Source organism: Pogoniulus pusillus, chromosome 35 (assembly GCF_015220805.1).
Source record: "Pogoniulus pusillus isolate bPogPus1 chromosome 35, bPogPus1.pri, whole genome shotgun sequence".
Taxonomy (NCBI): Eukaryota; Metazoa; Chordata; class Aves; order Piciformes; family Lybiidae; genus Pogoniulus; species Pogoniulus pusillus.
The window spans coordinates 6,651,920-6,666,461 of NC_087298.1; the positions used below are offsets into that span (position 1 = coordinate 6,651,920).

General features: G+C 48.5%; 1 protein-coding gene across 1 annotated transcript in view; it reads right to left on the reverse strand.

Annotated features, from left to right (window-relative positions):
• MEGF9 (multiple EGF like domains 9) overlaps positions 1-14,542 on the reverse strand; it is a 62,759-nt gene that overhangs the window by 6,537 nt on the left and 41,680 nt on the right. The window contains exons 3-5 of the mRNA XM_064170993.1: positions 8,945-9,084; positions 5,347-5,490; positions 3,668-3,940 (exon numbers count right to left, since the gene is read on the reverse strand). Of these exons, the coding sequence (XP_064027063.1) occupies positions 3,668-3,940; positions 5,347-5,490; positions 8,945-9,084 (557 nt within the window). The remainder of the gene's footprint in view (positions 1-3,667; positions 3,941-5,346; positions 5,491-8,944; positions 9,085-14,542) is intronic.

Sequence of the window (14,542 nt, forward strand, 5' to 3'; positions counted from 1 at the left end):
AGCCAGCTTGCATCCTGGTTTAGTTTCAGCTGCTGGCATATGTCCACACATGAAGGATGAGAACATGGGAACTACCAGACCATGCCACAAGCTCTGTCTTCCTCTGCTGCCTGTTCCCAGGCACAAAATGGCAAAAACCCTGCTTTGCCTCCAGCAGATTTCCTTCTCAGATCCAGGAGTCAGACACAAGTTAACACCAGGGATCTTGTAAGTGGGGTGCATTTCATTACGCCTTCTTCAAACCAGTGGAGCTGTAGCCCTCAGAAAGCACCACAAGAGCCTGTGCCTTAAGCTTCCAAATGTAACTAAAGAAGCATTTTCTGCACTGGAGTAACCTGATCTGTTTTAGATTCTTGAGTCCAGGAACTCTCCAGAAACTGAAGCCTCGATCAACCAAAATGTTCTCTACACCTATTGCTCCACAGGACTCTCAGCTCCCTCTTTCCCACTCTCTTCCATTTGACTTTTTGCTGTCAGAAATGCCATTTCATTTTAAATCCATTTACAGCTGCAATTACAGCTGAGCTGTGCTGTATTGATCCAGCTCTCCTGAAGAGAACATCTACTAATTATGACTGAGGAGGAGAGTTACTTCCGAAGGACTAATTTTGCACTAAGTTGCATCTCCAATGGCAACAGGAGCTGGAAATATTCAGCACAGGCCCTCAGGGGAACTCCCACGAGTTTACTTTGGGCTGTCAGGTTCAGAGAAAGAAGCTTATCTGGAAGGGGCATCACACCCCTAATTTAGACTTGTGCTCAGAGTTCCTCCCTGCAGCAGCTCCTCTGTTCTCTGCAGGTCCTGTCTTAGGTTGATAAGGACAATCAGGATGCTGAATGCCAGAAGTCATTTCTCTGTGGGGTAACAAGGAGAATTTCACAGTAGGAAGCAATGTGACAAGGAGCAAGAGGTTCCTGGATACAGCTTTGGGAGAAGGGCATAAGGAATTCAGTCAGCCTTTCTAAATTCCTCCATCAATACTCAATTCTTGGCACACCCTGCCAGTAGCTATAATTAGAAAAAAAGCAGAATGGAGACAATGGCTGATTCACCAGCAAGGAAACTGGACTTTTCTGGCCTTTATTTGTGAGTCAGCATCAGAGAAGTGCTGGCAGAGGACACATGGGTGAAAACATTTCCTGGAGCCGCGGGTAACGTCATGGTGAAACAGTGCCATGCTCCGAGCGCGGACTGTCGCCCCGGGCTGATACAGCGCTGCCTGTTTCCGTTCACCATGGCCATGCCAACCCTCCAGATGTCCTACAGCAGCTCCTTGAGAGAAGCAGCTGCTCAGTCAATAGGCTGCTTTGGCAGCTTTGACATGAGCGTCATATCCAGCTGCTTGATTGAAATGCAGCCTCTGAAAAGCTTCTGCTACCTCCTTCAATGAATGAGCAGCAGCAGGAGCCGGGGTCGCGCCAGCAGCCCACGCGCCAGCTCTCAGGGAAGGCTGCAACACTAGGCTGGGTGGCACAGGGCCATGCTGCATCACTAAAGGTCTTGCTGCTATGCTTCACCATCACAGTAGGAACACCATCCACCCAGGAGCTGAAAACACTGACTTTGGTTATCCCACACATCTTTTCAGTACTTTTTCCATCAGCCCTAACAGCATCAAAATGTTAGGTTTAAGATTCTGAACAGCTCCTGTGGCTACTCAAGTTTGGGTTAAGCTCTGCCCAGACTGTTCAAAACAAGTTCAAGACACTGAGTTGCTGGAGCATGTCCAGACAAGAGTAACAAAGCTGGTGAAGGGTCTCAAGAACAGGTCTTGTGAGGAAGAGCTGAGAGGATTGGGGTTTAGTCTGGAGAAAAGGAGGCTGAGGGAAGACCTTCTTGCTGTCTACAGATCCCTGAAAGGAGGTAGCTGTTGATCTCCCAAATAGCCAGCAATAGGATGAGAAGTGGCTTCAAGTTGCACCAGAGGAGGTTTAGTTAGGACATTTTTTTTTACTGAAGGAGTGATCAGGCTGCCCAGGGAGGTTGTGGAATCCTCATCCCTAGAGTTGTCCAAAACCCATGTAGACATGGCATTGCAGGACATGGTTTAGTGGATGTGGTGGTGGGGTTGTTGGATTGATGATCTTCAAGATCTTTTCCAACTTAAACAATTCTGTGATTCTTTGCTGCCTTATTTCAGCTGCAACCACTTACATAGAGCCTGATTTCACTCTTGAAGCTGCTCAGAACTAGGCCACTCAAATGCAAGAGTGGTTTAGGAAAAACTTAAGCTAGTTAACGCGCAGTACCTCAGCAGGTCAATTTTCAGGCAGATTGTAAGAAACTGGAAAGAAAATAAACTGGATGCCTTTTTAATTGATAAATAAAAAAGAGGGAACACAGATGCCAAGGAAACAGGAATGCTAGGAGAGTGTGTCCTAGTGCCTTCAAAAGCAGATAGGCTTTCCCCACATCAGCAACTGGCTGTAGCAATGCCTTAAAACCAAAACTGCAAGTGTACAAGCAAAGCCATTTGGATTGATTTTACTGGAGCAAGGTCATGTGGCTCTCTGCACAAAGACAGACTGTGCAGAGGCAGATAATGGAGGACCTGATGCAAGAGTGCCGTTCCCAGCCCTGTACTGGTACAGTTACAGCTAATGAGCATTCAGCTTTTTTGTATTGATCGTCTCCAGGGACTGTGTGATTACACCTCAGAGCAGCAGGGGAGTGAAAACCACAGTAGCTCCTAATGGAAGATCTGAATTAAAGCTCTGTTGATGACAAGGACAAATTTGGGCCCAGACACTTCACTGAGCTCTGGGTTCTTTTACCAGTTTCCATGCATGGAGCTGGAGATCCAACTTGGGGGCCAACCTCCTGATAACCAATGAAAGAGCAACCTAAGAACCATTTTCTTTTACTTTAAAATGAGACCTCCTTCTGTGCAGCAGCCTAAGTACTGGAGCTAGTGTGCATCTAAGATACAACTTTTAGTCTCTTGGATGTGGACTGAAGACTGATGAGAGATCTCCAGAGCAGGTACCAGTAAATTCTGGTGTTGACTCTTTGCTGAAGTTTGGATCTCACCTCTCTGAACTTTGGCTTCCACATTTAGAAGACAACGAAGAAAAGACTACCTAAGCTTGGTGCAAGAAGTTATTGTTTGTAGAGTATCAAGAGTGACAAAATATCATAGGAAAGCCCTTTCTAGGGAACTAGACAGTGCTATGGAATGGAGTCATCAATGCAGATAACTCACTGGGCACTGACAGATCAAATGTATCCAGCAAGGAAAGTCTGCAAACCTATATTTAAATGCACTGCAAATAGTTTTTGTTTTCCAGCTTGTTCACTGCCACAGTCTGGGGATCAGAGTGGTTACAGAGCTAACTCTAAACCACAGATTTCAAGGCCAGTAGACACTGAGGTGTACAGGGTTTTCTTCCCTGTACCACAGGCCAGATGAGTCTAAACTGGTCTGAGCCAGGCATTGGAATCACCAACCTTGGATGTGTTTAAGAGCCGTTTGGATGTCATGCTTGAGGATATAGTTTAAGGGTGAACTTTGCAGAGTAGGGATTATGGCTGGACTTGATGATCCTGAGGGCCTTTTCCAACCAGAACATTTCTGTGATTCTGTGCTTCACAGTAATCCCTTTCCAGCCAGCCTTCAGGCAGCTTGTTCCCACAAGCTTGCACAGGGATTTGAGGAGCAGGCTTTACCTTTCTTGGTGCAGTTGGTGCCCTCGGGGTCTCGGATGTAGCCGTCCTCGCAGCGCTCGCAGTGGAAGCCAGCCGTGTGGTAGAGGCAGCCGATGCACTCCCCGCTCTCCGGCTTGCAGACGCTGGGCGACCTCACGGGGTCCACGTTCCCGTTGCATTTACACCTCACACAGATGCTGTCAGAGTTATAGTAGCCATTGTCACACTGGTTGCAGTTCAGGCCAGTGTAGCCAGTTTTGCATTGGTCACACCTCGGGGCGGTTTCACCAGGCACTGAAGAACACAGAAAGCAAAGCAGGAATAGAATCACAGAAGCATTTCCTTTGGTAAAGACCTGTAAGATCATTAAGTTCAACCATTCTCTAACTCTAACAAGTCTGGTCTTAAGCCATGTCCCCCAGAATTACATCTGTGTCTTAAACACCTCCAGGAATGGGAATTCAACCACCTTCCTGGGGTGTCTGTTCCAGTGTTTCAGAACCCATTCAGGGAAGAAGTTTCTTCTAATGTCCAACCTAAACCTCCCCTGGAGCAACTTGAGACCATTTCCTCTTGTCCTAGCACTTGTTACTGGAGAGAAGAGGCCAGCACCCATCTCACTGCAACCTCTTTTCAGGGAGATGTAAAGAGCAATAACGTCTCCCCTCAACCTCCTCTTCTCCAGACTAAACAATGCCAATCCCTTCAGTTCCCTCACCAGACCTACTCTCCAGATTCTTCATCAGCTTCAGTATCCTCCTCTGGACCTGCTCCAGCACCTCAATGTCCTTCTTGTAGTGAGGACACCAAAACTGAACTCACTACTCAAGATGTGTCCTCCCCAGTGCTAAGTACAGGGGGACAAATCACTTCTCTGGTCCTGCTGGTCACACTCTTGCTGATGCAGGCCAGGATGCTACTGGCCTTCTGTTGTAGCCCCTTACAGAGAAACACCTGCTGTGGGGTTGGTTTGACAAAAAACAGCAGCCACTTAAGCATTAACCAATCTCAAATCCTAAGTTGAAAATATAACTTCTGAGTTGCAGCAGTTCTTCTGTTCCTGGGGGAAAAAAAAGTTTTAGGGTTTTTTGATGCCTCATACCAGCAGCAGAGAAGATGCTCAGCACGTTGCTAAGCAAACTGATTGTTATTCCTGAACATTTCCATCTCTAACAGCCACTTCCAGAAAATAGCTGCAACTGTGTCAGGGATGCTAGCAACCTGCAGGAACCTTCTGACCTATAGGAAGCCAGAGGTGACTTGATTGCAACGCTGATTAAGGAAATCTGAAAGCCCTCTTGGTGTTTATCACAGCTACAATTTCTCCTCTCAGTTACATGATAGAGGAATATGAAGATTGAGAACCTCTGCCTGAAGTACTATGGAATTGTTCAGAAGAGGTATGGATGGCTGTGTGGCACTGCTGGCCATCTCCTGCACCTCTCTTGGCTGCCACAAGCTCAGCACTACCTCTCTGCACAACTTTGCAGGTTCTGTAGTGAAGCATTTCTGATGCCTCCACTGCACAGCTGCTTTCATGAGAGGCAACACAAGCACCAGGGATGGATCACGAGAGGTGCTGCTTCCAGCAAGGTGTCCTGGTTGCCACAATGAGGAGATTCATGGGCTACAAACCACCAGTTTAACTGCAAAGAGCAACATCCATAATCTGAGGAGCCAGACCAAAAGGAAAGCCTTACGGATTCGGCAGGTGCCGGTGGATGCCACGGTGGAGCACGGGCAGCGGTGGCAGGCGTGCACAGGGTGGGCGCTCCTGTAGAAGCGCTCCTTGCAGAGCTCACAGTGCTGTCCCTCCGTGTTTTCCTGGCAGTGCAGGCAGGTGCCTGGGGAAGGAAGAGGAACATATTTGGTGGCGGGAACTGGAGCAGAACATTTAGAGCACGAATCCACACGGAGCACTCTCGATTATTAGAACTCACAGGTGGGTTTGGATGCCCTCTGGCCAAAACACAATCCTGGCCTCTTGTGACCTTCTGATGTTCATGCCCAGCTCCACACACACAGTATGAACAAGCAGGCAGCCCCAGCAGAGGCCCACAGCTCCTCACTTCAAGAGGTCAGCGCAGTTAAACATGAGCCATAGATATTAAATGGTTCTCAAGGAAAGGGGTTTTGGTTTGCATCTCTGCCACTGGAGTCTTGATGCTTCCAAACCCCCACTCCCATGAGGGGTCCCTCCAGTTTATGCCTTTCCCCTTTTTTGTGTGCAGCCTCTTCCTACAGCGCACAGATGGTGGTCAGGGCAAGGAAGTGCCACCATCCTGCTTTAGGGGCAGATGGCTCCATGCTAGCAGTGTGGCTCCAGCTCCTCCATCCCCATCCCAGGCACAAGGCAGCAGCAATCACTGACCTTCCCAGGGAAACAGAGCAGAACTGGGTGTTCATGCGAGCCACCACCCTTCCTGGGGAAGCCCTTGAATCAGAAAATTAACGTGCTGTGTCTTAGCACAGGCTGTGTCCTAATGGCCCTCTAAATTGCATTTTGATACTATTGTGACCAGAGAAAGAAAAATCTCTAGTTCTAAAACGTGGCCCCTATCAAAAGCCCATCCATCAACGGGAACATCCTGTAACTCAGCAGGCTGCTCCTCGAGGTGGCAGTGACCCGAGGGAAGCTTTGATGATTCAATCCTATGTACCAGACTCTGGAAAGGCAAAAGCCACCTTCCAACAAACCAGAGCAACACACAGCAGTTTATTCACTGCATGTGTAAGTGCAGACAGGAGATTCATGGAGCTAATCTAGCACTGCTGTAGGGGCATGGAAAAGGCTCATCTCAATGTGAACTGCGGAAAAACTCCTGCATTAGGTTAATTTTGGCTCTTAGGAAAACCACAGCAGATTTTCTTATTCATATTGGAACATTTTGGTTCCCTTGCAAGCCCAACAGGCTGCACAGACCCTACTCTTCTCTTTCCACAGCAATGACACTACAGCTGAGCTCCCCTGAGCAAACCTACCCTGGTGCCAAGGGCAGGAAGCAAAGCCCAGCAGCTGCTGCTTTGGAAAGCAGCCGATTCACCCCCGCAGTGGGACTGGCAGCACCCCGATGACTAAGGATGCTTGCTCGGCGTCTGCTCCCACACACCGTTTGCTCTTCACCCAACAGCTTGTCAGACACGAGCCAGTGGGTTTTGAGGGAGAGATGTCAGGGTTAAAGGGGAGAATTCTCTGCTGGGCTCAGTTTCTCCTACTGCAAACCTCAATCAGCTGCTTCAGCAGGATGCTGGGGCCGGACTGGCTCATGGAAGGTCAATCCGCTCCATAAGCCGCAAGAGTGCCTTGAACCATCCTCTGCAGGCATTAATGGTGCCGTAAATCTGGCATCACACCTGCATTTTCTGCACAGCCTTGGTCATTTCAATGTCTTTCCCATCACCAGAAATCACTCCCATTTATCTACACCAAGCCTGCAAAATGGCTGCGTTTCCAATGAGTCAGCAAGTTGCTCAGCCATGCAAAGCATGCATGGGCTTGCAATCAGGTATCGCTGTGGAAAGCCTTAATAATTAATAGCACTTCCCATCTTGATAATGCCCTCAGGAAGGATCAGACCTCACAATACCCCAACTGGGAAGAAGCAACCAAACTCACTGTACTGACACAACGTGGAGCAGAAGGGTCGTGTCGAAGGAAGTGCTGTCGCCTGGGGAGCTCTTGCTGCCCAGTTTCCAGCCCAATAATTTTAAATGCTCCCCCTGGGCAGAGCCAGGCTGTGCCGAGCCGGTTGCAGAGACAGCAGAGGGAGCCCGAAGTACAGCATTGATGTGAAAGAAGCCTTCAACGTTTAACAAAGACTACACAGAGTTGATGGAAAGCTGGGGAGGTCACACAAAGTGCAGTCTCTGGAGCAGGCTGAGTGCACCGCATTACTTTATTAGATGTAGGATCTAATTTTTAATCGACTGCTTCTCTGTGCTGGTTTTATTGGGTCCCCCACCCCTGGCAGCAAATAAAGCAGATGAAGGAAAATGTTAAAAAAAGGGAATTGTTGTCCAATCAACAATAGGTCATTAACCAAAAGAGGAGTTTTCTTTGCAGGGCTGTGGTCAGTGCTGGACAGCCCCAGCAGAAGGGATGCCTGAATAGCCCCATCCCTGAAGCAAGGTCTGTGCTAGGGTTTGGGTTGTTCTGGTTTTTAAGTCAAGAGGAGGGGAGACACTGGTGGGAAAAAAAGAGCAGAGTAGATTATCTTACTCCTTCACAAAGCCCCACACACCCAGCTCCAAATCAGTACCACAGCTCATGTGAGCACAGCTTTAGGTACAGTCCTACATCCTTCACTATTGGTAGGACCAAAGCCCATAGAGTTCAGGCCAGGCACAAATTCATCCTCAAGCAGTGCAGATCTGGTGCCTTCAAGGACCCCTGACACAGAGCAGGATCAGGGCACTGACTGAGCACTGCAGCTGCCCATTCCTCTGCTGCAAACAAAGGCCACAAGGGAACAAACACTGGTAGAGAAATTGCCCAGAAACACCATATTTGATGAGCTCTGCCTCTCTGCCAGCTACACAAAACCCCTGCAATGTTTTTTAAATCACTGCTCCTTTCTAAGCTCCTGGATAAATACCACAGAACTGCATTTCAGCCTGGAAGCTTTGATGAGAATTTGGATTCTGAAGCGTTGAGTTTTGTTGCTGAAGTGGGGATTGTGCAGGCAGCCACATAACATTGCTCCTCTGGGATCTCTCCTTCCAGTAGAGATGGGAAAGCAATTAGGTTCCCCCCTCTACTCTCTCATGAGCTTTTCAAGCACAGGTGCCTCGACATTTGCACTCCATCAGCATCCATGTGAGAGAGAGACAATCACAGAAATGGTCAAGGAAAAGGAAAAAGGCAAATTTATAAGGAGTGGGCACTATTAATGAGGTGCTGACAGGTTTTTTCCATCACTAATCACATTATCTGTGGCAGTAACAGCCACCTTACGTCACTGCCAGTACAGTATATGTTTCCAGGTAAACAGCAGTTAAAAGTTCCTTAAAAGCTCCTGTTGTGTATTTGTGTAAGTGCAGAGAACAATAGAGCACTGATTTCTGATAGAGACTGCAGAATAAAGGCTCTGCACTGCAGCCTGGGGTAAATAACACAGCCCTTACAAAGAGGACAAGCTCCAACCTTGCCCCACAGTTGAGTTTTAAAGATTCTGGGTGTTCAAGGCATAACGATGCAGATGAAGAAGATGAGTGTGTAAGTCTGCTGAACGAAAATGGCACAAGACCAAGACAGAGACAGGTGAGGTCTGCAGCCAGCATGCTCACAGGAGGGGTTACCTGTTGCGCGGTCACAGGTTTTGGAGTGGTTGTTGCACTGGCAGGGCTCGCAGCTGGTCTCGTTGAACCTGTAGTAGCCATCACTGCACTGCTCACACTTCAGGCCTGTGACACCAACTTTACACTGGCACTGCCCAGAGCTGCAGAGAGAAAAAACAACAATGGGAGCTGGATGTGCTGGGAGGTATCCGAAGTAGAAACCTGTGGTCAGGGTTTTGGAAGCCTTTCCCAGGGTGGGGAACTTGGCATAGAAATGCCTGCTAGAAAGAGGACATGAAATCCATGGGCAGCAATTTCTAAGAAGTGATGGGAAGTTTAGGAAAGGCTGTGCCTCTGCAAAACCAGTTGCCCTGACAGCAATTTCCAGCTGGGCACCAGAAGTCATCACTCATTCTAGAGAGCCTTGGCCCAAAGCCATCCCAGTGGATGTCAGAGCAGATGCTTCTACAGCCTCTCTCCACTTTCAGCTTCACCAGGCACCTGCACCAGTCCCAGGTCTTGCAGGACACTGGGATACCCATGATCACTGTACCTGAACAATGAAAGAGCACTCACTTGGACAATCACCTCCCCTCCATACTGGTACTGAGCAGCACCTCCCAGTTTTCAGGGGAGTGGACAATTCCTGCTCACCACCTGCTCTCCCAGCTCCCAGGGAGCCAGCACAGCAGCTCAGGTGTCTCACTGCAGTTTCAGCACAGACAGGCATCAGCCACCTGCACTCTTGCTTCTCCTCCATGATCCTGTTTATCCCTTCCATACAATATCTCCATGGCCACCTGGACAAAGCTCCTCTCTCCAGTTGAATTCTCCTCCTGAGTGGGGGAGCCAAGGAAACACAAGAGAGAGTTTTCCCTTCCCCATCAGTTTCCACTACAGCTAACCCCAGGCAGGAGCATGTTTACTTGGGCACTGAGTCTGGCTGCACAGAGGGTGGAGCTCTGCACAGTTAAAACAGAGAGCACTGGTGTTAGTTGGCACAAGCAAATACCAGGAGGCTATAAAAAGCAAAGGTTACCCTCATTCCTTTGGCTTTCCATGCCAGTCCCTCCACACAGAGGCTTCAAACCCACTGCTTTCATAAGCAGCTTTATATATGAGCAGCATTTAGGCTCAGCTCTCCAAGGAATCACAGGAATGGAGAAAATGCTCTTTCCCATCAGCCTCTCAGCACAGCAACTACCAGCTACAGGCTCATCCCACCTGCACATGGAACCACTAACACCCGAGCTGAGGACAAGAGAGCACAGAAGTGCATCTTCAGTAGCCCTAAGGTCACAGGCAGGAAAGCTTAACCGCCACGAGGTGTGCTGCACAGGGAAGTCAGGATTTGGGCAACCAACATCATACACAGAACCCTAGAATATCCTGTTGAACTGACCTCGAGGATCATCTGGTCCAACCTTTCTTGGGAAAAACAGTTGACTTCAGACTCCAGGAGGTGATTTGGTCTCCTCCAGGAGATGGATTTATCTGCAGCTGAGGATGAGGCAGGTAGCACCCATGGAGCTCCCCCTGCACACTGCTGGACGCACCCTCCCCTATCTCTCCCCTGAGACAACCTCTGCCCCACTCATACATCTTCTTCAGTCAGCATTTGAGGGTCTGCTGTGCCTGCACAACGTGAATCTCTTGTTCCCTCTCCCTCCTCCAGAGGAAGGGTGAGCAGCACATTATTTGCTTCTAAAAGCCCCAAGAAAAATCTGCTGCTTAAACCTCAGAGAGGCTTCGTGCACCGGTGATGAGCCACTCTGCTTGAGAATGCAGGAGGCTGCAGTGTCTGGGGGAAGGCATCACTTCTGGTAGAAATTAACATCATTTAGTGTCTTTCTTTGCCTAAGGAAGAGGAAATACTCAAAGGCACACCAAAACACAGAACTCAGCCCAAGTGGCTACACAATTAAGTAGTTCCAGAACGTGAAGCTCCAGGCATATCAAATGGACTGATTATGAGAAGGGAAAAGGAAGATGATGTTTCCTTGCTCTCCAGACCATTATCTGGAATTGCAGCAGGCAGATGCAGAATTCAAAGGGATGCTGCTAAGCAGCTCAGTATGTTTGACTTTTAAAGAGCTTTTCACAAGACCTAACATTAATCCAAATGTTGTCAGAGTGTTTAAAACCAGAGCAAACAAAAAGCAGTTTGTTTTTATTTGCTTCTGACCACTACCAGACAGATCGTCACGTAAAGAGGCAGGGAACAGGCAGAGCCAGGCAGGGAAAAACAACTAATCTGGGGGAGAGAATCTACTATTTAGCCTGAAAACGTATCTTCTAGGGATGTGCCCTATGAGTATGGCTTTGCAGAACCAAGCACTAGAGCTGTATAACCTTCACCCTATCAGCCCTCTTCCTGGAGCCCAGGGTGCTCTGTTGTATTCTCTCCTACTCCTCCATCAAGCCTTAATGACACCACCTTCTTCCTCCTGGCTTGCATCTTCTATCCAGCCTTCCACTCACTTCCTTTAAAAGAGCTTTATTTCCCCAACAACTCAATGCAGCATTTTGAGGCAATATCCCTTGATTTTACTGATTAGCTTTAAAGTAACAGGAAATAAAGTTGTTTTTTTTAAGGGAAAAAAAAAGACAGTTTTGGAAAGTTTGGGTTTAATGCCTCTCAAGTAGACCTTTTCTCAACATATTACACATGGCACAGAGCCAAAGTCTGCATGTGCAAGAATTAAATCACTCAGCAAATATAAAGCTTTGCCTGTGGTCATTGCTTCCATAGAATAAAGCCCCCTTACAACACTCCTTTTCATAGCTCCAGTCCAGTAAAGGCTGTCAGACACTTTTTAAAGCAAAGGTCAATGATATAAATGCATTGAAACCACAAAAGGGAAAAAAAAAGTGCCCTGTTAACAGACTGATTTTGCCCATAAAAATCCAGAAACTTGAAAGAAAAGACCCACAGTGTAATACTTGCACAGTGAGAACTCCACTGCATTTTGAGTATCAGCCAGGAATTTCTTTTTCTGGGGGACGTGGGGGGAAGGAGGGGGAAGGGAACAGGGAAACATTTTGATGCAGCAACATCAATTGCTCAACTCCATTTCAGATGATTATTAACTCCACTGAAGCCAGACGGTTTTTAGCTCTCACAAAAGAATCAATGGGAAGATGTGTAGGGACAAAACCAGACCTCTAGTAACAAAAGTCTCCTGCCTGACTTGGTTTCTGCCAGGCTCTTATGAGAATACTTACTTTAAAGACCGTGTAGGTAGTGTGTATCACCAGCACATCATCCATCAACTTTATATACATTTCCTGATAATTAAAAACATCAGCAGCAAGAGATGCTGGCAGAAGGAGCAGGCAGCGATTAGCCAGCCAGTGGGGACAGACCACGTGTGAGGCTCGGATCTGACGCCAAGTGGTCCAACCCTCCAGGGCTGAGGGCTGCATGCCAAGTCTGGGACCCCCCCCAAGGCAAGAGCATGTGCATCTAATCACCTTCAGCCCCTGGGCTTCATGTTATGCCTTAGGAGCTGCTGTCTCAATGCCCACAGGGCAATAGCCTGGGGCTGGATGACACTTGCTGGCAGGATGCAGCTGCCTAGGGCAGCAGACACTGAGGAAGGGGCTGTGAATAAAAGCAAAATACTGAGCAAAGGGGAATGGCCTAACCCCCAAAATATGTCTGCAAAAGCCCCACCCCCCATCCCCTTCCACTGTATCCAGAGGAAGAGCCCCAGGACACTGGAAATGCCATTACTCATCGAGTGATTTGTGCCACTAGTGGCAATTAACTCTTCCCCGTGGTGGGATTTTACACAGGACTGCAGCCTGACAGCTACAGACCTAAGGGGATACAACAGAGATTCCCTGCTCTATGTATTGCATTGACTGCTGTTGAAGAGGAAGGCTGCAGACAGTTTTGACCCTGCTTGAAAAGTGTCCTAGGAGCAGAGCATGGAGAAGAGGCAACACCTCTTAAATCCTGTCTCATTCCTGGCCTGAAAGAGACTGGTTTGGGTTGGAAGGGACCTTGAAGATGATCTAGTTCCAACCTCCCTGCCACAAGCAGGGACACCTTCCTCTAGACTAGGATGCTCAAAGCCTTGTCTAACCTAGTGCTGAACTCTTTCAGGGATGTGGCATCCATAAGCTGAAGCAGCAGAGAGCATCTTGCAGATAATTTTCTGCCAGGTCTGATGGCCAAGGAAGGGACAATGATGGGACAGGATCTGTCTGGCAGCTTGGGCACTGCCCCAGTCCTGCATGGCTCAGCACAGGGCACCACAGGAACTCAAGGCCTCATTACAAGTGAAAAATAAAACCAAAGCATTCAAATATCTGTGGCCTGAGATAGATCACAACATGCCACTGCATCTGCAATGGGTCTCACTCCTCCTCCACAGACACATCCCTAAGTTAGCAGCAACATGACAGACACAAGATGGATAGGAAGGCAGAGGAGCATCACCTTCAGGGCTGTGGGGAGGCATGCTGTGCTGGTTTAACAGTGTAACAGAAAACCCTTAGCAAGCTCCAAGAGTTTATTTTCTTCTTTTCTTCCCCCCACCCTGCCTCCACAAGGAGGAGGGAAGGGAGAAATTAATTTTGAATGTTTTCCCAGCTGCCACTGACAGCCAGGGGCTGCCTGACCACGTCAGAGACAGACAGAATGTTCCTGCACCAATCTTCTGTGCCTTTAGCTTTAAAACATACAGGATTGGTAAGACCTTGGAGCAGTCAGAGGAAAAGAGATCTCCCGTGGGTCTCAAACCAGGGTATGCCATGTGGATGAGCCACACAAAACCCCTCGTGGCTTTGAAGGAGACCTTTGCCATGTATATTTTTCATCTTGAAGCACAGAACATGCATACACAGCCCTTACACCACAGCATCTCCCAGGACCATAGAATCACAGAACGTTAGGGCTTGGAATGGGCCTCTAGAGCTCATCTAGTCTGAACTCCCTGCCAAAGCAAGATCACTTAGGGCAGGTCACACAGGAACACAAACAGACAGGTTTTGAATGCCTCCAGAGAAGGAGACTTGACAACTTCACCGGGCAGCCTGCTTCAGGGCTCCAGCACCCTCACGGTACAGAAGTTCCTCCTCATGCTGAGGCTGCACTTCCTGAGTTCCAGCTGGTACCTGCTGTTCCTTGTCCTGTCACTAGGCACCACCAAAAAGAGCCTGGCACCTTCACCTTGAAACCACAAAATCAACCAGGTTGGAAGAGACCTCCAAGATAATCCAGTCCCACCTATCACCCAGTCCTATCCAGTCAACCAGACCATGGCACTAAGTGCTTCATCTAACCTTTTCTTAAACACCTCCAGGGACATCAACTCCACCACCTCTCTGGACAGCCCATTCCAATGCCAATCACTCTGTCTGCCAACAACTTCCTCCTAACATCCAGCCTATACTTCCCCCGGCACAACTTGAGACTGTGTCCCCTTGTTCTGTTGCTGCTTGCCTGGCAGAAGAGTCTGACTCCCACCTGGCTACAGCCTCCCTTCAGGCAGTTGTAGACAGCAATGAAGTCACCCCTGAGCCTCCTCTTCTCCAGGCTAAACACCCCCAGCTTCCTCAGCCTCTCCTCATAGGGTTTGTGTTCCAGGCCCCTCACCAGCCTTGTTCCCC